General features: G+C 51.5%; 2 protein-coding genes and 1 pseudogene across 8 annotated transcripts in view; 1 reads left to right on the forward strand and 2 right to left on the reverse strand.

Moving 5' to 3' along the window:
* The window catches only part of LOC119178697 (fat-like cadherin-related tumor suppressor homolog), an 812,220-nt gene that overhangs the window by 759,288 nt on the left and 32,026 nt on the right, over positions 1-20,906 (reverse strand). For all 7 annotated transcript variants that reach the window (XR_012888480.1, XM_075882464.1, XM_075882456.1 and 4 more), the window contains exons 5-6: positions 19,345-19,856; positions 16,429-16,563 (exon numbers count right to left, since the gene is read on the reverse strand). Coding sequence is in view for 6 of the 7 variants with exons in the window: in XM_075882464.1 (XP_075738579.1) it covers positions 16,429-16,563; positions 19,345-19,856 (647 nt within the window). In the remaining variant the exon portion in view is untranslated. The remainder of the gene's footprint in view (positions 1-16,428; positions 16,564-19,344; positions 19,857-20,906) is intronic.
* LOC119161875 (uncharacterized) lies at positions 782-9,495 on the forward strand. The gene is made up of 2 exons (XM_075882794.1): positions 782-1,592; positions 9,482-9,495. Exons 1-2 carry the CDS (start codon positions 782-784, stop codon positions 9,493-9,495), a joined length of 825 nt encoding a protein of 274 aa, XP_075738909.1.
* On the reverse strand, positions 9,585-10,205 carry LOC142784422 (uncharacterized; annotated as a pseudogene).

A 20,906-nucleotide genomic window follows, 5' to 3' on the forward strand; every position in this document is an offset into this window, starting at 1 on the left:
TGGCCCGCTAAACCTGAACCCGCGGTGATCGTCCGCTGCAGTTAGGAGCGGAGTCACCATACTGGCGCCCAACGCGGTATCAAAGGCTCATTAAGCCTTTGATTAGTCTTAGCCGAGTCAGTCGCCTTTGCGAATCAGGCTCGCCGCGTTTACCCGCGTTACGTCTGCTCCGCGTGAGTTCTGTCCGCTGACGCTTTTAGCAGATACCGCATTGCTCGAGAACAGGGCCAGTGCCCCCCTTGAGCATCACAGTCGTGCACCCTCACTGGTCACAAGCCCCAGTCGGGATGACACGAGGCGCTACGTATCAGCTCCCACTGGAGAGGTAGCGTGTTTTGGGTCCGGGGCCATAGCCCAACCCGAACAGTGCATGCCAAGGGCAAATTGGACTACTACTGCTCCCTTTGGAATGCATGGCAGTTCCATGTCACAGCGCTCCGAAACGGCTCTCAGTGGAGCTTCCGGGGCGCAGATCGGCACCGCGGCCTCAGCCGTTGCCGAATTTTGCCCGCTGGCTGCTACGCAACCTAGCAGCCAAGCTCATTTCGAGCACGCGCCTGCACTGCTAGCCGCAAGCGGCCTAGCATTTTCACGTGAAGCTGCCCCAAGAGTCAGCTGTGAAAAACAGGCGCTCCCCAGAGTCGCGACGGCCGGTATCCATTTTGAAACCGCGCCGCTTGTCGAGCTCGGAGACAGTTCCCCATCGCTCGCCCGCGCCGCTAATGCACCAATAACTTCCTTTGAAGCGGGCGCACAGACGCTGCTGCAAAATGCCGCCCAAATGATTCAGGCACTCACGGGGGCAGTCCAAGCACTTTCGGCCGTTCCGAAACGCCCTCATCCCGCTGTCATGTTGGCCGTTCCGACCTACAGCGGGTATGGTGATCTGCAAAGTGCAAGAGATTACCTGGACTCCCTCGCACGTTATCAGAGAGCCATGGGTCTAGACGACCAGGAAGTGCTCGGACGCGTCGTCCCGGCTGCATTGACTGACACGGCGGCCAGGTGGCATAGGCTTTCCGGCCACCGAGCAGCAACCCTCGATGAGTTCCGCGCGGCCTTCCCGCGCGAAATCTTACCCGCTGACTACGAGAGTAGGATGCGGCGCGAGCTCGAGCTCCGCACACAAGCTCCTGATGAGTCGCTTCAGGAGTACGTACGCGCGATGGAAGACCTTTTTTCTATCGCTGAGCCCAGAGCCTCGAACGAGGAGCGCGTCGAACGGGTGATTAGGCAGGCACACCCGACTTTTTCGGCGTACCTGCGCGGCAGTCGCTTCCGTGATTTGGAGCAATTGGCCGTCGAAGCAAAGCGCATCCAAGGCGACATTCTCGCCGCGCGTTCCTATCACCCGCCACCGCCAGCCAGCGAGGCCCTCGAACCGCGCTGCGCGTGGGGAGGGGCCATGACCCTTTCTCAGCGGCAACAGCCCGCCGGAGCTGCCTTTGCGGCTACCCCTACAGCTGGGCGCGCGTGGGAGATAAGCGATCGAGCTTTAGATCCCTACACGTACGGGAGGCGGGCAGCCGGTGCTGCATCGCAACTCGACGCGCGCGAGCAGGGACGAAATCCGACCCAGCGCATCACTGGTGGTAACGGTCGTCAGAGCGGTTCCTTTGATCACGCGGCGAACCCACCCCGGCAGCTCGAAGCTGCTCCGTCGCGGGAAAGGGACCGCGATGGAGTGCGCTGCTTCCGCTGCCGTCAACGAGGGCACATAGCGAGGGAGTGCTCCGCGTTTGTGCCTCCTGTGAGGCAGGGAAACGGGAGCGCGGGCCGTTCGAGAAGGCACGAGCGGCCGAACTCTTGCTTCTCCCCTCTGCGTATCGGGCAAGCAGTCTTTCTGGTGCGCACGCGCCGTTTATTTCGGTCACCATTGTCGGTCGCAAATTCTCGGCGTTGCTGGACACGGGCGCAAGCGCTTCGTTGTTTGGCGAACAGGTGTTGTCCCACTTGCAGAAGCGCTCGGTGCGCTTGCGGGACAGCCGAACGACATTCACCCTCGCGAAAGGCGTGGCCCAGTCGGCGGGCGCCGCGAGGTTGACTGTCAGATGGGGAGGCCGAATGAGACGCGCGCGTTTCGTTCATCTTCCAGGGCTCAGTGTTCCTGTGATTCTCGGTCGGGACTTTCTCCTAAAAACCAGTATCGTAGTGGACATTGCGAATGGAGGCTATCGCGACGGACCTTTTTCCGAGCTAAAGCCGTTCATCAGCCCTCCGGCGCTTTCTGTTGCCTGTGCAGTTGAAGCGTCGAAACCGTGTCACGTGCAAACTTCGGGGGCAGGCCCCTGCGCTATGCACTCGTCGGCTCAAAATCCCCATCGGGATCGAGCGGCACGACACGAAGAGGCTCCGCATCCTTTGATCGCCTGTGTAACTCAACTGAATGATACACAGAAGGCTCGTTTGTCGGCACTGTTGCGCGAATACGATGAGCTCTTCACCGATCAACCCGGCTGTACCGATTTGGTGAGCCATTCGATCGAAACTGGCGACGCGCTTCCTTTGAAGTGTAACCCCAGACCCGTCAGCCAGGCCAAGAGGCAGGTAATTGACGGCTTGCTGGACGAGATGCTCTCATCTGGCATTGTTCGCCGTTCGTCCAGCGCCTGGGCGTCTCCAATTGTGTTGGTGCCTAAGAAAGATGGCAGTCATCGCCTGTGCGTAGACTATCGCCGTCTCAACGGAGTGACTCGTAAGGATGCCTATCCGCTCCCCACGATTAGCTCCATCGTAGGAAACCTCGGCACTGCGCGGTATTTTACCACATTAGATGCCTCGAAAGGTTACCTACAGGTCCGGATGGATGAGCGTGACCGGTGCAAGACCGCGTTCACGTCCCACAGAGGGTTATTTGAGTTCACTCGTATGCCCTTTGGTCTTTGCAATGCTCCTGCGACTTTTCAGAGACTCATGGACCGTGTCCTCGGGGAAGCAAAGTGGTCTTACTGCATGTGCTACCTCGACGACATCGTGATTTATTCACGAACCTTCGAAGCGCATTTGGCCCACATTGCCGATGTGCTCGAGAGGGTGAGAGCTGCCGGGATGACGTTAAATCCCGCAAAGGCCCAACTAGCGCAAACCCGAGTTCAGTTACTTGGCTTCACGCTGGGCGAAGGCTCCATTGAGCCAGATCGGGAGAAACTTCGAGCAATCCTCGATTTCCCCGCGCCCAAGGAAGTACGCGGCCTGCGCCGCTTTCTCGGAATGGCTAATTTTTACCGGTCGTTCATTCCGTCCTGTGCCCGAGTGCAGGCGCCCTTGACCAAGCTCTTGGGTAAGTCAGCTGAGTGGCGATGGGGACCTGAGCAGCAAGAGGCGTTTTGCCGTCTGTCTAGCGCCATTGCGGAGACAGCGCAGCTCAAGCTCCCCGACCTGACCAGACCGTTTGTTGTCCAGACTGACGCAAGCGATCTGGGATTAGGAGCAGTTCTCCTAGAGGAATACGATGGTGTGTTGCAGCCGCTGGCCTTTGCCAGCCGCTCGTTGATACCCGCGGAAAGGAATTATTCCGTGACCGAGAGGGAGTGTCTCGCCATCGTGTTTGCACTGCGGAAGTTTGATGTCTACCTTGATGGGACGAAATTTGTGGTGCAAACAGATCACAGCGCGCTTAGCTGGCTGATGCGGCTCCGTGAGCCTGCAGGCAGGCTAGCGCGCTGGGCTCTCCTAATACAGCATTATGACTTTTCAGTGCAGTATCGGAAGGGGAGCACTAACGTGGTAGCTGACGCGCTATCTCGTGCCCCAGTGTCGACCAGGAGCCTGGATCCCGGTGCGACAACCGCTAGCGGTGCCTTTGCGCAAGCAAGCGGCGCGGGCGAAACGGCGGCGGAGCCGCCGAATGGAGAAAAGGGTGAGTGCGGCGACGAGCAAACTCTTTCCACGGGCCAGGCAAGCAGCGCGCCGCGAAGCGGGCGAGAGGTGGAGCGAAATGGAAGCGAACCCGTGACGCCAATGCGAGCGGAGGCGATGGCTGCAGTCCTGAGTGGGAACGATACCAAGCTCCCCTTTGGGAGAATGGGAATCGCTTTCAGCAGACAAGAGTTACTGAAGGCCCAGCAAGATGATCCGTTTTGTCGCGAGTTGAGCGACGGTCTCAGGGAGACGGAGCGCCGAGACGCTGCTAGTAGTGCGGCGGGCGCAGGGGGACGGGAACCGGCGTGTGTCGCTGGGTCCCCCGCGGATACATACTTGCTGGACCATGATGGACTCCTGCTGAAGTACATAGCCACCGATGAGGAGTCAGTGGACCCGTTTAAGGTGGTTGTGCCCAAAAGTCTGAGAGGCGCACTGTTGCAAGCCTCTCACGACGAGCCCATTGCCGGTCACCTGAGTGGCTCTAAAGTTTTTGCGAAACTGAGCAAGGTTGTGACTTGGCTTGGCATGAAGCGTGACATTTTTCGCTATTGCCGTTCCTGCCACGTCTGTCAAACGGTGAAACCGAGGGGTGGCAAGCCGCCCGGCTTGATGAAACCGATTGTCAGTGAGCGTCTGTGGCAAGTAGCCACCTGCGATCTAATGGGGCCGTTCCCCAGGAGTAAGCAGGGGTTCATACATCTGATAGTAGTTGTTGATCATTTTTCCAAATGGGTGGAGCTGTTTCCGCTGCGGAAAGTGACAGCGCGAGCGGTGCTAGAGAGGCTACAGGAAGTGTTTTGTCGGTTCGGCTTTCCGAAAAGATTGATCACGGACAATGCGTCGTATTTCACCGCTCGGGTGTTTGGTGATACGTGCCGTTCCCTAGAAATAGATCACTGCACCACTTCGCCCTACCATCCCCAGTCCAATTTGACGGAGCAAACCAATCATACGCTCAAACCGATGTTGGCGGCCTTTGCCGAAAGTCAAAGGGACTGGGCAGACCATTTGAGTGAACTCGCGTTTGCAATCCGAACCTCCGAGAGTCGCTCTACTGGTTTCTCTCCCGCCTTCCTTAATTTCGGAAGGGAGTTGGCAAATCCGGTGACCAGTGTCATGCAATGCCAGCTCGGAGACGAGGAAGAACCGGCAGACTGTTCTGCTTACGCTTCCACACTTCGGGACAGGCTTTGTCGAGCTCTCAGTAGAGCGAGGCAAAGTTTGGCATCGGCCAGGGCCGAGCAAAAGGCCCAGTACGACCGAAAACGTCGCCACCTTTCATTTAAGGTGGGTGACCTCGTCCTGAAGCGCAACCACGCTCTTAGCGACGCGAGCAAGGGTTTCTCAACTTCGCTCGCTCCAAAGTGGCTTGGTCCGTACCGAGTGGAAAAAGCTTGGACTCCACTCGCGTACTTGCTGAAAGACCCGCTTTCGGGAAAACTCAGCCGTGCCCATATCGCAGACCTGAAAGCCTTTGCGTCGAGGTCTGACGAGCCTGCGCCAGCGCCCAGTGGCTCTTCGCGCAAGCAACGGCGCACACCCGGCGCGGCGGACCGCATTCGGACCACGCACCGGTATAATCTGAGGAAGCGGTCACCTTGGTGATTTCGCGCCGGACGGCGGGCTTATTTCCGCAACCGAAGGCCCTCATTTTTACTTTCTAGTCTCAGTTAGCTAACTTCTTTACAGCCAGTGCTTGCAAACAAGTCTGTTCCGCCCAGTTACTGCTGCTGATTGTCATGTGAGTGTTGTTGTTTACTGGATGTTTTTTTCCGTGTTTTCTTTTTTTTTCTTCTCGCTGGAGGAGGGGCTTGTGAATTGGTGCTTTAGCGTGGGGAGAGGGACAAATGACACTCTGCGCTTCCCTTGCGGTGCGCGTTTGGAGGGACCCGACCATCGGAGGTGTGTGTGCGTGTGTGTATGCGTGTGGCGACAACTTAGGAAGTCACCAACCCCTACACCACTTTGGACTCTTGAGGTGTTCGGAGACCTGCACGAGGCCAGCTGTCGCAAACGCTGTGCACGACTCGACCAACGCCGCAGGACGCCTCGCAGCCAATGGATTTGGCGACCATTATTCCAGCAGAAGGGTCGGCTGTCGCAGCGAGGTCCATCCGAACCTCCACCGTGGCGGCGTTCGTCGGACTCGCAGGGCTGTCGTCAACATCGACGAGACGAAGGTGAGCCCGTTCCTCGCATGAAGGCCTCAACCAGAACCCTCCCCTTGAACTCTCGGATCCACGCAATCACCCAAGTCAGACATTACGTGACGCTGCCCCTCCGAGCCGTGGACGCGCTCTTTTGTGAGCATCATGAACTCCCGTTACCCCTCTTCCGCGGAGCCATTGTATTTGTCAAGTGGATTCTTGTGTTGTTTATTTTTTTCTTCAGCAGCAGTTGCAGAGCGAGGCTGAGGCTAGCTGTTGCCCATTGCATGACGCCTTTGCATGTATGGGCAACGACCGGCTGCCTTTGCAGACCGGTATATAGGGTGAATTAAGGAGAGGAGGATGTGGGGATCTGAGGCGCGCCCGCGACCATTTCGCGGGCATTCCGCCACACGGCCACACCCTTTTGCTTTCCTGCTCTGTTAACACCCCGTGGTGATAGATGGCGCCACGCGCGGGCACGGCGCGCGCCACTGCGCGCGCCGAGGGAGCGGTCTCTTCTCCGTTGGTCGGCTCCGGGTAAGCACGTGTTTTCCTTCGTCCGCGTCCCCTTTGGGAATCGCCGGACTGTAGCCTGCCTGGGGTGGCCTTGGGCACCTCGGCAGGCGTGTTTACTTGATTGCTGGCTTCGGTAGCGTACGCTAAGTCCAGAGCGGTGCCTAGTGCTTGAAGTGGTCGTACCACAACGAGCCGCACTTGCCGTAGGCCTACGCGTACGAGGTTTGCCCTAACACTCGCGACCAGGCCCAGTGGCCATCGTGAGAGTGCGCAGCATAGCCGCGAGGGACCTTTTCCCGACCGGCGTGTCAAAGCTCGCCATTGCCAGCTGCGACGTGCTCGCGGTTTTCCCCTTATTGTGAACGTCCGCGTGCGGGTGCCTTTGCTACCCGCGTCCCGGGAGCGGACGTTGTACTGTTGTTCGGGGTGCCGCCAGAGGCAATAAAGTGTTGTGTTTTGCATTAGAACACTGTCTGTTTGCCGCGTGTAGCGGTGCGCTACACGCGAGTAAACGGAGTAGCGGCCCTGTGGCTCGCTAAGCATGAACCCGCGGTGATCGTCCGCTGCAGTTAGGAGCGGAGTCACCATACGCTTCAGTGGCAGAAATTTTTTCATCTCCCACATTTAGAGATTCCAGCAGAGGCACTTAAGAGTCTTTAAGAACTTGCAGAGCATTCCCAACTGAGAGAAGTGAAACTTGTTTCAGCACTCGCACATTGTCGGGTAGTCTCTGATGGAGCTGTTCTGAAACACTGCTGCTCTCCAAGTGTGCGTTCAGTTTCTTTAAAAAAACTACACTTTCTCATTGATCTTGCCCGTTTCACCGATTTATCATCCCGATTCTGCCACTGTACTTTGTAAACGACCCTGCTTCACAGGTGTCCGAGCTTCGTGACCACGTGTCCCAAGGTATAATAGGGCTTAGGTTTCTATGTCAAGCGCACCCAAGGTTCTCGAAAGGAAGTGTCTGATACATATTTAAAGTAAAGCCTAGACACAACAGACGTCGTCTTTCTCGTGGCGCACCCCTTTTTCATTTCCACACTCGCTCCTTTGTGTACCTAGTAGGAGACTCACGAAAACCACTAAAGAAAAGGCTAGGAAGGCTTCAAAAATTGCCAAGAGTCACCCCTCCCACAATACAACAATTTTTCCTGCTGGGCATGTTAAAAACCTGCTAAATTTAGCGGGGAAATCACTAACTTGGCAACGCGGTCACAAAGGTGCCATGGTGGTTGACTGTCAAGCACTTTCGGCATTCCGCAGCGAAACTTCCGTTGTAATCACAGTGATGACGGTGACAGCACTTTTCACAAACGGCCATCAAGGGGCGGCCTTTCTAACATGCCTGCGGCTTCTTGCAGCAGCCCGTTCCACAGACAAGCCAGGCCAGGTTTGCAAAAGTCAAAACGAAGTGGCAGTGCCCGGGCGCGTTCAGCGGGCTAAGTTGTGATGCATCATGCAGGAACGAGCTCACAGTTGCGACGTAACAGTGGGGTTCGCAATACATGAGATTCTATGGGAACTATGCCAGGACCAATAAAAAACAACTTAACAGCTGACTAAATGCAGCAGTGAGGAACGTAACAGTGAAGTTTCACTGTACAAAGAAAACTTACAAGGGAGTCCATGATAAAATGGTAGCTGAGCAGTTCCTGAACCAGTGTAACAACAAGCTGGCTGTATTCTTGAAGGAGAAAGATTACACACAGCAGAGGACATGGCAAAACAGGCAGACCAGTATTTAGAAGCTCAAGGGTTAAGGATCATTGAAAAGGGAAGCAGCGACAGCCCTGAGGAAAGCGAGTACATAAGTGAGGCTAGAAGGAGTAAGACAAGGGCACAGCAGCGGTGTGTCATGGTGTATTAGCTTCACAGTGTCAGGTTCAAGAAATAAGAAGGATGAAGCAGTGTTCTCGGTAGCACACACACATTCAAACATTTAATCCATGAAAAAACAACTAGATAAGCCACTCGCGTTATACACAATAAGAACATAAGTATCACTAGTTATATACCAATTCACAGTACACATGAAAAGAAGCTAGAAATTCAAAAACAGCACTTCACCGTAGGTATTAGCCAGAGAAACACTGAGCGTCCCAAGTGCGACGCCTCGCAGCGTTGAGTTGGGCTCGATGCTCCGCTGGGAGTCAAACGGTGGGTCGCGAACGATTGTCGTCGGGACGCCTCGTGGCGACTTACGCTCAGGTGAACTCCGGGGCGGCTTGGGGACTGCTTGGCGATTCAGAGCCGCAGGCTCTGAGGAACCAGGCGTCAGCAGGAGCCAGGATCTCTTCTCCCCATCGCTGCTTCTTCCACCGAACTCGATTGATTGATATGTGGGGTTTAACATCCCAAATCCACCATATGAGAGACGCTGTAAGGGAGGGCTCCAAAAATTTTGACCACCTGGGGTTCTTTAACGTGCACCCAAATCTGAGCACACGGGCCTACAACATTTCCGCCTCCATCGGAAATGGAGCCGCCACAGCTGCAGCCGGGTCGGCAGTAGAGTACCTAAGCCACTAGACCACTAGGGCTCTTCTGCCGAACTCACTTCTCCTTATGCGTGCTCCTCTCTTCTCTCTCTTTTCTAAGTTGCTCGTGCCACACGAGTTTCCCGCGTCTCTCATCTTCTTTTTTTTTTCCCCGTCTATGTCACCGTGGCTCAACAGCATTGTCGTCTTTGTCGATTTCACTTCGCCGGAGTACACTCAACACATGATGCTACCCCACAGTTCTAGTTTTTACCAGAAAAAAAAACAAAAAAAGCTCGACGCACTGAAAAAGAAAGAAGTAGGAATGCACACAGCAACTGCATGATGTCGACTGACAACATGAACAGTTGTGAACATGTGGGGACACCCACCATAAGCTACAGAACACCACAATATAATAGTGATTATGATATTCCAGCAGTTAAATGCCATACAATTTTCTGCTAACAGGGTTGTTGCTGTAAACCTTAATCAAGAGAGTGACAAACGTCTGGAAAACAACCAATGAACCAATAATGGTGCAGTAAGTACTCACTTGATTCAAACAAAGCATTTAATGCGTCGGCTTAAAGTACTAAAAAAGGCTAGCCTCCTTTTTGTTGGCAATGGCGTGTTTGATGACTGAGTCCTCAACGTAATCCAGGCAATCCACGAGTGATAAGCCGGTGCCTTCAATTGCGCCACAGAGACAAGGGCCAGAGCAGCTATCACCTCAGCTAATGTAGGGAGCGGGGCATCATCAGCACTTGGGAGATCCATCTCGGCAGCGTTTTCATTTGTCTGCTTAGCAGTAACTTCGGCGATGATCGTCACATCCGTCAGCTTTGCTGTTGTGCCAGTGCTGTCGTCACCTCCACCGAGCTCGTAGATGTACATGCTTTGCGGCTCGGCACCAACAAAGTTCTCCAGCTTGCTCCACATTTCGGCGAGCTCGCTCTCTTCATATGTGCATGCAAGCCCGGCTTCCTCCGCAGCCAACTGTGAAAGCAGCCAAAAAAGTCATGGGACGTTATCCCATGACCTTTTCAGCGTTTGGATGGCGCCCAAAAAATTTATCTTCAGGTCTTGGCCCATCCGGAGCTTGACAAGAAAAATTTCGATCAGCCGACGCTTGCAGATTGACTTAAATGTGCGATAATGCCCTGATCTAATGGTTGCAGCTTCGAAGTGGTGTTATGCGGCAGAAATACCACTTCGATGTTGCTCAGCTAGGCATCGGTGTGGTGTGCCGTGCAGTTGTCGACAATAAGGCATACCTTCTTCCCTTGACGTGCCCGATCCGAATCCCATGCCTTCAGCCACTTGACGAAAATATCCCTCGTCATCAACGACTTCTTCCAGGCGTAAGACACCGGAATATTGGGGCAGTTCCTCATGCACCTTGGGGTTGTTTGTAACTTGCCAATTACAAGTGGCCGCAGCTTCGTGCTTCCATCCATATTGGCAGTCAATGAATATATATATATATTGTGAGCATTATTTATGCGTCCCATCTTTTCATCTGTAAATATTCATCATCACCAGTCAAGTTTAGGTTGTGGGGCACATACTCGAGTCAATAAAAGGAGAGTCTCGAGTGTTCTCGATGCCATCTTACAAGTGGTGGAGGTGCTGCCCGGTTCCTGCGTCCTCTCGCGTTCTCGGACACCCCAGCGTCTTCTAGAACACATCCCTGGAGCTCCGTTCAGGCCGCCGCTTAAACGACCTGGGTCCGGTAATGTCGCAAGCCGCCCAGTCCAGCGTGCCAGCGTCGCCACCGCTCCCACCGGCAAGAAACCCTTCTCACCTGATCACCAGCCCTCAAAAGGATCCTCCGCTGTTCGCAGGGCTTCCGGGTGAAGACGTTGAAGACTGGCTAGAGGAGTATGACCGCGTGAGTGTTATCAACAACTGGGATGAGCCTGCGAAACTCACCCACGTTGCATTCTACTTGAGCGGCGTCGCAAAAACGTGGTTTTTCAACCACGCCACAGATTTTCCGACATGGCCCGCCTTTACACGTCAGCTCCGCCAGATTTCCGCCAACCCGTCAGTGCGCTCGGATATCGCCAAAAAGAGGCTTGGTGCACGTGTCCAACGCCCTGGCGAGTCTTACACTTCTTACATCGAAGATGTTCTCGCGCTTTGCCGCCGCATCGACAACGATATGGCAGAAAACGACCGTGTGCGCCACCTGCTAAAAGGAATTGCGACTGTCGCTTTTAATGCACTTGTGGTGCAAAATCCTCAAACCGTAGCCGATGTTGTCGCTACCTGTCAGCGCCTTGAGGAGCTTCAGACCACTCGGGTACAACCTGATATGTCTGATCTGAGCTCAAGTCATGATACAACAGAGCTGCGTGCACTGATCCGCTCTATCATCCGCGAGGAACTTCACGCACAGGCTTCACCTCGCCACCTCGATATCCGAACGACGCCACCCGCTACTAGTTTGCGCGACGTCGTGAGGGAGGAACTGGCCTTGATGACTAGTACACCAGCTCCGAGTTCACATCCCATGCCCAGTTATGCTCACGTTGCTGCAACGACACCTACGCCCCACCAAAGCCTGGCCTCGATGACTGTCACACCTGTCCCGAGCTCATATCCTGTGACCATGCCAACGTATGCTCAGATTGCTGCTAGGACACCTGCACCGCAGCAAAGCCCAATGCAGCTACCAGCGCCCGAAGTGCATGGTTCGCTCAACTCACTCGCACCGCGACCATCTTCCCAGCCTTACAACGCCTGGCGCAGTTCGCAGCCGACTTGCTTCTATTGCGGCATCCGTGGTCATATTTCAAGGTTTTGCCGACGCCGTCAGCAAGACGAACGACGAGGCTACGATAACCTTGAACGGGACGACTTCTACGCGACCGGAGCCCCCTATCGTCGGCTGTATCCGAACAGCACACGTCGGTCGCCGTCTCCGCAGAACTTTGACCCAGTTGGCAGTTCCCGGTTCTCACGTCGTCGCTCACCTTCACCGATGCGGCGTTCTTCTTCTCCTCTCCGACCTTCTACTTCAATTCCCGACCGCCAACTGGAAAACTGAACAGTGCAGCTTCGGGAGGGAAAGCTGCATCTTTCGAACTGCGTCAAACTTCTCCGGATCGCCCATCGGATGTTTTATTGGTGTACGTTGAAGGTATACAGACAGAGGCACTGGTGGACACAGGCGCATCACTTTCCGTAATTCGTGCAGACTTTTGTGCCCGCTTGAAAAAAGTTAGGACGCCCTACGATGGTCCTCCCCTTCGTTGCGCAGATGGAGTCCCTATTCAGCCTTCAAGTGTTTGCACAGTCCGTGTTTTCATAGATGGCATCATTCACCACATTCAGTTTCTTGTACTTCCTTTGTGCACTCACACAGTAATTTTAGGATGGGACTTCCTTTCTTCGGCATCAGCTTTCATATCGTGTCGTCAGCGAGTCATTCGAATGTCAGCTACTGAGAGTTTATCGGATGTCGATCCATACAGCTTCCGTTTCATTGCTGCTACTGATTGTTTCATTTCGCCAGGAGATGAACAACTTCTAACGATCGCTTCGGATACTATAGTTAATGGTGACGTGTTCATAGCTCCATCAGTTCGCTCGAAACCTGCGGGGCTTACCATAGCACCCGGCCTTGTGCGGTTTAACGACGGTAAAGCATTGGTCACCGCCTTGAATCCAACTTCTTCGCCAGTGATGCTGCCCCAGGGCACTGCTGTGAGCTGCTTCGCTGACAGTGAGCCCTTTTCACTGATTCCCCTTTACGCAGAATCACCGCCTTTGTCTGCTACTACTGATATCAAGGCTACCACTGTTACCTTAAATGACACCATAAGTCCTCACCTCACTGCCGAGCAAAAGAGAGACCTCTTAGACCTTCTCCAAAAGCACAGCCTTTCGTTTGATGTACATTGCAAAGTTCTGGGCCGCACCTCCGTTGCAGAGCACAGCATCGAAACCGAAGGCAGCTCCATTGTACGCCGCCGCCCATACCGTCTCTCTTCGGCTGAACGGCAAATCATCAAGAAAAACGTCGCCGACATGCTCAAACGGGATATTATTCGACCTTCATCCAGCTCCTGGTCGTCTCCTGTGGTGTTGGTCCGAAAAAAGGATGGCTCTGTCCGCTTTTGTGTTGATTACAGAGCGCTCAATAAGATCACGAAAAAAGACGTATATCCGTTGCCACGCATAGATGATGCCCTGGACTCCCTACAAGGCGCAGAATATTTCTCCAGCCTCGACCTCCGATGCGGGTATTGGCAAATACCTATGCGCGAAGCAGACAAGGAGAAAACAGCGTTTGCGACGCCTGACGGGCTTTACGAATTTAACGTCATGCCCTTTGGCTTATGCAACGCTCCAGCAACATTTGAGCGCATGATAGATACTGTCTTACGTGGTCTCAAATGGAAAACCTGTTTATGTTATTTAGACGACATCGTCATTTATTCTTCTACTTTTTCTCAGCACCTTAAGCGTTTGGACGAAGTTCTAACGTGCATTTCGATCGCTGGCCTACAGCTCAATACAAAAAAGTGCCACTTCGCCAGCACAAGCATCAAAGTATAGGGTCACCTTGTCAGCAAAGACGGCGTTCGACCCGACCCCGACAAGGTTGCTGCCGTAATTAGTTTTCCACGTCCGCGCAATCAAAAACAATTGCGAAGTTTCGTGGGCCTGGCGTCTTACTTCCGCCGCTTCATCCGTCACTTTGCTGCCATTGCGGGGCCGTTACACAAGCTTCTGACGTCAGGGACGGATTTCACGTGGACTGACGAGTGCGAGTGTGCTTTCCAAGCCCTTAAGCGTGCTTTGACATCAGACCCCGTCCTCCGTCACTTCGATGAGAGTGCACCCACTTTCCTGCACACAGATGCCAGCGGCCACGGAATCGGGGCTGTCCTCCTCCAGCGCGACGACACTTCACGTGAGAGAGTAGTTGCGTATGCCAGCCGCGCACTAACACCTGCAGAGCAGAACTACTCGATAACAGAGCAGGAATGTCTCGCTGTCGTTTGGGCCATCAAGAAATTTCGACCTTATCTGTATGGACGCCACTTTACTGTGGTTACCGACCACCATGCCCTATGCTGGTTGTCCTCGCTGAAGAATTTGTCTGGGCGCCTCGGTCGCTGGATACTGCGTTTGCAAGAGTACACTTTCGACGTTGTGTACAGGTCCGGCAAACAGCATCAGGATGCTGACGCTCTCTCTCGCTGCCCTCTGCCACTTTCATCTCCAACCACGCATCCTGAATGCCCCTCAGGTGATCAAGCGGCTTCCTGTTCACTCACGTTATCACCCCTGGCAGTTGCTGGGTCGCTACCTTTAAACAACAGCACCCAGTTTGCCGCGTACCAACGTGACGACCCCTACTGTAACCGCATCATCGGATACTTGAATGGCTCGCCTTCTCCACCTAATGCCAGACTACGTCGTCAGCTACGGCTGTTCAAGCTAGAGAACAATGTCCTGCAGCACTATACTTACAATGCGGATGGGCATCGGTGGGTGCCAGTACTTCCCCGTTCGCTGCGAAAACAAGTTCTCGAAGCATTGCACGACGACCCATCAGCTGGACACTTGGGATTTCAAAAGACCTACAACCGCGTTAGGAGCCGTTTCTTCTGGCCTGGTCTTTCTACCTTTGTGGCTAATTATGTCGCTTCTTGCGCACTTTGTCAACGCCGGAAACGACCAACTTCAGCTCCTGCTGGCTTATTACAACCCATTCCATGTCCCGACACACCTTTTGCCGTTGTCGGAATAGACCTCGTCGGGCCACTTCCCGTAACGCCAGCGGGCCACCGCTGGATCGTCACAGCCATCGACCACCTCACACGATACGCGGAGACCGCTCCTCTACGCACTAGCTCCGCCTCAGACGTTGCCGCCTTCTTTTTAGAAGCCATTGTGTTGCGTCATGGTGCACCTCGCACGTTGTTGAGTGACCGGGGCAAGGCCTTCATGTCGACAATTCTTGACGAAATTCTAAAAACTTGTGGCACACTTCATAAGACCACATCCGCTTACCACCCGCAGACAAATGGGCTGACAGAGCGATTCCACCGGACTCTAATCGACATGATATCCATGTACATCGGACCGAACCACGATAATTGGGACAAAATCTTGCCGTTCGTAACATTTGCACACAACACCGCTGTTCAACGAACCACCGGGTATTCACCTTTCTTCCTCGTCTATGGTCGTGCGCCGACATTCACCATTGACGCCTCTTTCTTCAATGTAATGACAAAAACGTCGACAACTACGCCAGAACATTTCGTCTCAAGGCTTGCTGAGGCACGGCAACGTGCTCAACTCAACACGGAGGCCAGTCAAGAAGACCGCAAGCAACGCTATGACAGCTTTCGTCGAGACGTCACCTTCCGTCCTGGAGATGAAGTACTACTTTGGACGCCTGTTCGCACACCCGGATTGTGTGAAAAGTTTCAGTCTCGCTTTCTAGGACCTTACGTTGTTTGTGAAAGAACATCTCCGGTCAATTACCTTGTCACTCCCGTCGAGGGTTCCTCGGACTGTCGTTACCGTGCCTCCGAGATTGTCCACGTTTCACGTCTCAAACTCTTTGTGCGCCGTACCTTTCCCGCCTAAGTCTCGGGCGGGCCGGCCGCTCAAGTGCGCGGGGAAAATAAGTGTGAGCATTATTTATGCGTCCCATCTTTTCATCTGTAAATACTCATCATCACCAGTCAAGTTTAGGTTGTGGGGCACATACTCGAGTCAATAAAAGGAGAGTCTCGAGTGTTCTCGACGCCATCTTACAATATATATATATATATCAGTGACAGCGAAAAATCAGTCGTCGAGAGTGTCTATTAATTTGCTATTGCAATAAAATATTCGGTATCTCCAAAGTTGCTGACATTACGCCTTTAAAAAGAAAACGATGATGCTATGATCGCTACAAAACAGATCAATAATGAGCGGTCTTAGGTCACTGCCAGCGACCAGTCCACTGCCGAAAAAACCAACCAGGCCGGTATAAAACCGAGCAGGTGGCAACCCTAGTCGCGACTTCATGATGTCAGAAAGAGACAATGCCATCATCGCATGACATCGTCAGAGGTCATGTAAGCAGTGCAGAAGCAGCTCTTTAGACTCATCTGAGGCTAACACCTACAAAAAGAAGGCTGTCAGCTTTTTTTTATTATTTTCAGGTTATGAAATATTCTGAAGCCCAGTTTTATGTGCATAGATTATATGGAGGCCATCTTGAATAAGGACATCCCAGACTCAAATGAATAGTTTCTGTGAGTCACACGCGCCAGCTCACAAATGTGCACACAGCGAGAAGGGAAGAAGCTGCCCCATCATAATTTCACTAAAAGTTTGTTATTTCATGAATAATGTAGAATCAGAAATACAAGGCGCCACACCAGAGAAGCACTCACCATGAGCTCGTGAGTGTCACCAGAAAGTAGCTGCACGTGTGCATGAAGCAGGCCTGTGATGGGGTTGATGGAGAATTGAGGTGAGCCGACCACCGAATAGGTGAGGTTCACATCGTCACGGTCCACTGCCAGCACCTGCCAGAAGAGAAGATGCATTGTTCAAGATCTCATAGAACTGTCTATGTAAGCCCTAAGCCAGGAAAAATAAAGAAAATCAATTTTATTGGGTGCCTCAATGAGTGCCTGCGTAAGCATGCACGTAATGTACGCAAGAGAAAGTGAAGGTTTATTGGCTCAGCATGCCAGCAGGCGGGGTTGACATGCGTAATTCGAAAATACAGCTGTGTATTGCATAAGCACTACTAAGACGATTATACCCGATGATCATTAAAGCAGAGAAGCTGGCACAGGAACCGGACAACTGCATGAGCAAACCAACAGTTGCTCTCCTAGATAAAAAGCTTCAGTATCAGGTAAATAGTGCACGTAGGTAATAAATCTGCTATTCTGCCTCGTGTTTTGGGTGTACCAACTTTGTTGTTTCTTGAAATGCTAACTTTTTCTTTTTTCTGTGTGTCATATATATATGTAGTGTGGGATAAATGAACCTTCAGTCAGCTTTTTTTCTTGTCTACTTCTGGCCAGTTTGTTTTCTACCACACCGTACACAGTGTTCAGTCAGTCCCTTGAGATCGTGGGAGAGTACCTATTCATAAGGACACGTCAAAGGAATAAAGGTTTACTTATTTTTCAACCACTCTTTCTTGGGGAACACTTCTAACGGTCTGTTACATTGTACAGATGCTGAATGTCAAAATTCAAGGGCTTTCAAGAAATTTGAGCTTACATCAAGGTTCTGATATAACAATATTTTGCCATAAAAATGTTCTAGAACACAATGAATAGCTTCTTTGCATCAGAAATAAAAGAATAGACCACAGCTTTCAAGTAATGACTTCGTTGAGTCCTTTCTTCCTTCGGGGTACGTGTACACCACAACTAAAACATCACAATATTAAGACAGCTGAAGGGACATCATTTGATTGCATTAGTTCAGAAATGATCTTCAGTACTGCTGTTTCACTTTTGTTTTACCAGTCTTTGGCAAGCCTTTCCGTCCTGCTAAGAAGGTGATGCCACATGATGCTACCACATAGTCTGAGTACAGATTTACTTTTCGTTAAGATGTAGAAGAATGTAGTAGGTGTTGCCTCTCGGTGCTATTTGGCACAATTGGCACAGCTATCACATGACTGCATAAGTGATAATATTTGCGCTATGCTGATACCACAACTACAACAAGCTGTATGTCGTCCTCTAGTTTAATACACGCAAAGTGCTTCATAAAATTTGTGCCATCTTTCCTTGCTGCTCTGTTTTATATAAAATGTGAATTACATGTGGCCAGGATTTTGGAATGAAAACTTTTTTTACTCCAGTTTTAGTTTTGTTACACAGCGAAAAGTCCTGTTCATTCCTGTTACACAAAGAAAAAAAAATGTGCTGTAGCAGTTTGTAATGCAAAGTATTTATATCCAAAAATTTGTAAAGATAACAACATTTGTTTTGTTGTATAGGAACTTATGCTACGTGAGACAGGGGTAGGACACGTTTTAAGAAGAGTACAATTAGTAAAAATTCCTACAAATGAGTGCAAACCAGTGCCCTCCTACATTATAGCAGACTTTCTCAAAAGTGAACTACGAAATTTCCGCATTCCGTCATCGAGCATACCTCACATATGCGAGACTGCTGTTCATGTAAACAAACTGCTACGCCGCAAATTCTTTCTTCACACTGGCATGTGTCACAGGCACATAAAAGTCCACTTGAGATAATACAAAAATCTTTGGTAGCCATTGTTTCACACAATGTCAACACATTGTTATTTTGAAATTCCTGCCTGCGCTAGTACTATGCATTGCTCACCTTGCGTAACCTTAGTTGTTTCGAATTGTCAAGTTTCTACTTGAACCAAAAAATGCTGAAAAAGAAAATTTGTTTTCACTCTGGTACATAAGAATAGATATTGTTTCGGTCAAGTTTTCGTTCTGTTTCAATACACTGTTTGTAACACACACCCACATACCACAAGTTGTGGTGTGCGAGTAAGGGCAGCAAGTGTCTGTGAGAAGGTTTCATGACACACACGAGTGGCAAGTCATCTTACGATTAGTTGTCAGTCTTGCTCTTCATACTTGACTAAGTCTGATAATTATATGGTGATACTGCACTTGAAAATTAAGTCGCCTGTCTCAACCTATATGGAAGTACATTGCAACATACAGTGGCACAATTTTTTTGTCAAATTAACTGCAAGAAAATGGTCTATTAAAGAAGGTGCACCTACTGATGAATTTAATTAACAGAATACAGCAAACAGACGACTGCTATCCAAAGACTTGTAACTTCAACAAGCGTTAACTTTCTCTAGCCTGGCACACAACAATTAAAGCAACTTTTACTGAACTTAATTTTACAGTATTGTCTAGTTGCGTATAAAAGGGCTGTCCACAATACTCTGCAGTGTGACGCCTCGGAAATACTAGTATTTAGCACTCGCCAGTATGCTGCAAGGACTATTCAAAGATAGTGTCAACCTAAATATGCTTTGCAAGAACTTTCAGTCACTTTTTTTTCTCCAATCGATTGTAAGAATTACGTCTTGGCACATGCTCGGGCCAATTTATGAGACTTTTGAAAAAAACTTGCAGGATATAGCAGGTTTAATCGCACGGTTTGACACTATTGGCATAGCTATTACATCACTGAGATGAAAAGTTGAGTTGCCAGAAGGCCGATGGACAAGAAGGGAGAGAGCAGCCAAAGTGGAGCACCTGCGGCACCAGACACATTTCTAAAATGGCGAGTTTGCCAAATGAAAACCCATCACATAACCAGTGGACATAAACGTACCTGGCAGAGGGGAACTGCATCCACTTGACCATTGGCTGGGAGAACCCGAAAGCGGTACAATGACTGTGTAAACTCTGGCTTGTGATCATTAATGTCAGCAAGCATGACAAGCACTTGGGTGGTGGACGATAGTGGCGGTTCCCCTCGGTCAGTGAGCACCACTTCGAGCACGTGTCGCTCCTCAGCCTCACGGTCCAAAGAGCAGACGGTGGTGACAGTGCCCAAGCGACGATCGATGGCAAAGCAGCCTGCCGCATCGTCCACGAGTCTCCAATCAACTGAGTCTCGTGCAGTCATGGTGAGGATGGCTGCCCCAGATGCACTGTGTTCGGCCACGGTCACTGCGTAGGCTGGCAGCTCGGTCAGGGGCAATTGGTCGTTGAGGTCACGCACGGCCACGTGTAGGTCTACAAACGCCTCAAGGGGTACAGGGCTCAAGTCACGCGCCACCACAGTGAGCCAGTAGTGCGCACAGGCCTCATGATCCAATGACACATGGGTGCGCACAACCCCTGCGAAGCAATTGTAGCACTCAAGTGACAAAGGCAGGAACATGCAGGAAGGAACTTAGTATTTTCTCACCGACAGTGAAATTTTCATGAAAGCCACTTAAAGCTCTTTGCATCTTTAAACATAGAAATTGCAACCGATTGCAGTGACAGCCAAACAAGTTTTTCCACTTCCTATCCCTACTGAAATGTTCCACTATATGTAGCGCTGGCAACCTATTTGATTGGATACATCCAATCACTACTGACCCTTCACTGGTGCATTGAGTGTGGGGCTCTCGCTATCCATTCAATGCCAGGATTCTGCAGCTGCAAGTTCATCCCCACGTAGATCCCTCTCAAATACTTTTTGTTTGTCTGCACACTTCTTGCCATTTGCAGATTGCCGAGGAAACAAAACAAAAGCAGCTGTGGCCCATTGTGGAGCAGATGTCAACCACTCTGAGCACTTTGTTGTCCTGGCGTGCTAGGTGCACTGTTGGTGCTGACTGCAGAGGCCACAAAAAAGGCTGTGCACCTCAACCTGTCAGGTGTGCTGCTGTCACCAGCAATGGCCAATGAGTAAAAAAGACAAGGCAGTGGTGATAATAAGAAGGGTTCCTGTGTGATTTATTACACAGTTACCCTGTAACTGCTTGATAGGTGTGTCGCTTAAATTGCGATGCACGTGACAGGGTGAAACTGTAGTCTAAATAGTGACAAAATTTCAAAAACCATTTAAGGCCCCCTTTCATACCTATTTGTTAACTGGTACAACGTGGCAGATTCAGTTAATATTTGCAAGTTTTACATGAGGGTGTTGTGGGAATTGAGGCTAGTCTGCCGCCTTTGCTCGGGCTTTGCTGCCTTTTCTGCCATTCCCATGTTCTGACAAGACTATCCTCCTCCATGCTCTGCCGCGCTGCGGGAGCGAGAAGTGACGTTTAACCCCTCTCACCCGGTAGTGGATGCCGGCTGTGGCGCGGTGCGCAAAGTCTCTCAGGACGTTTCACGCACGCGCTTCGAGAGCAAGAAAGAATCTCTCCAGGACGACATGCGGTAAGCACGCTTTCT

The sequence above is a fragment of the Rhipicephalus microplus genome, chromosome 2, assembly GCF_043290135.1.
Source record: "Rhipicephalus microplus isolate Deutch F79 chromosome 2, USDA_Rmic, whole genome shotgun sequence".
NCBI classification, from domain to species: Eukaryota; Metazoa; Arthropoda; class Arachnida; order Ixodida; family Ixodidae; genus Rhipicephalus; species Rhipicephalus microplus.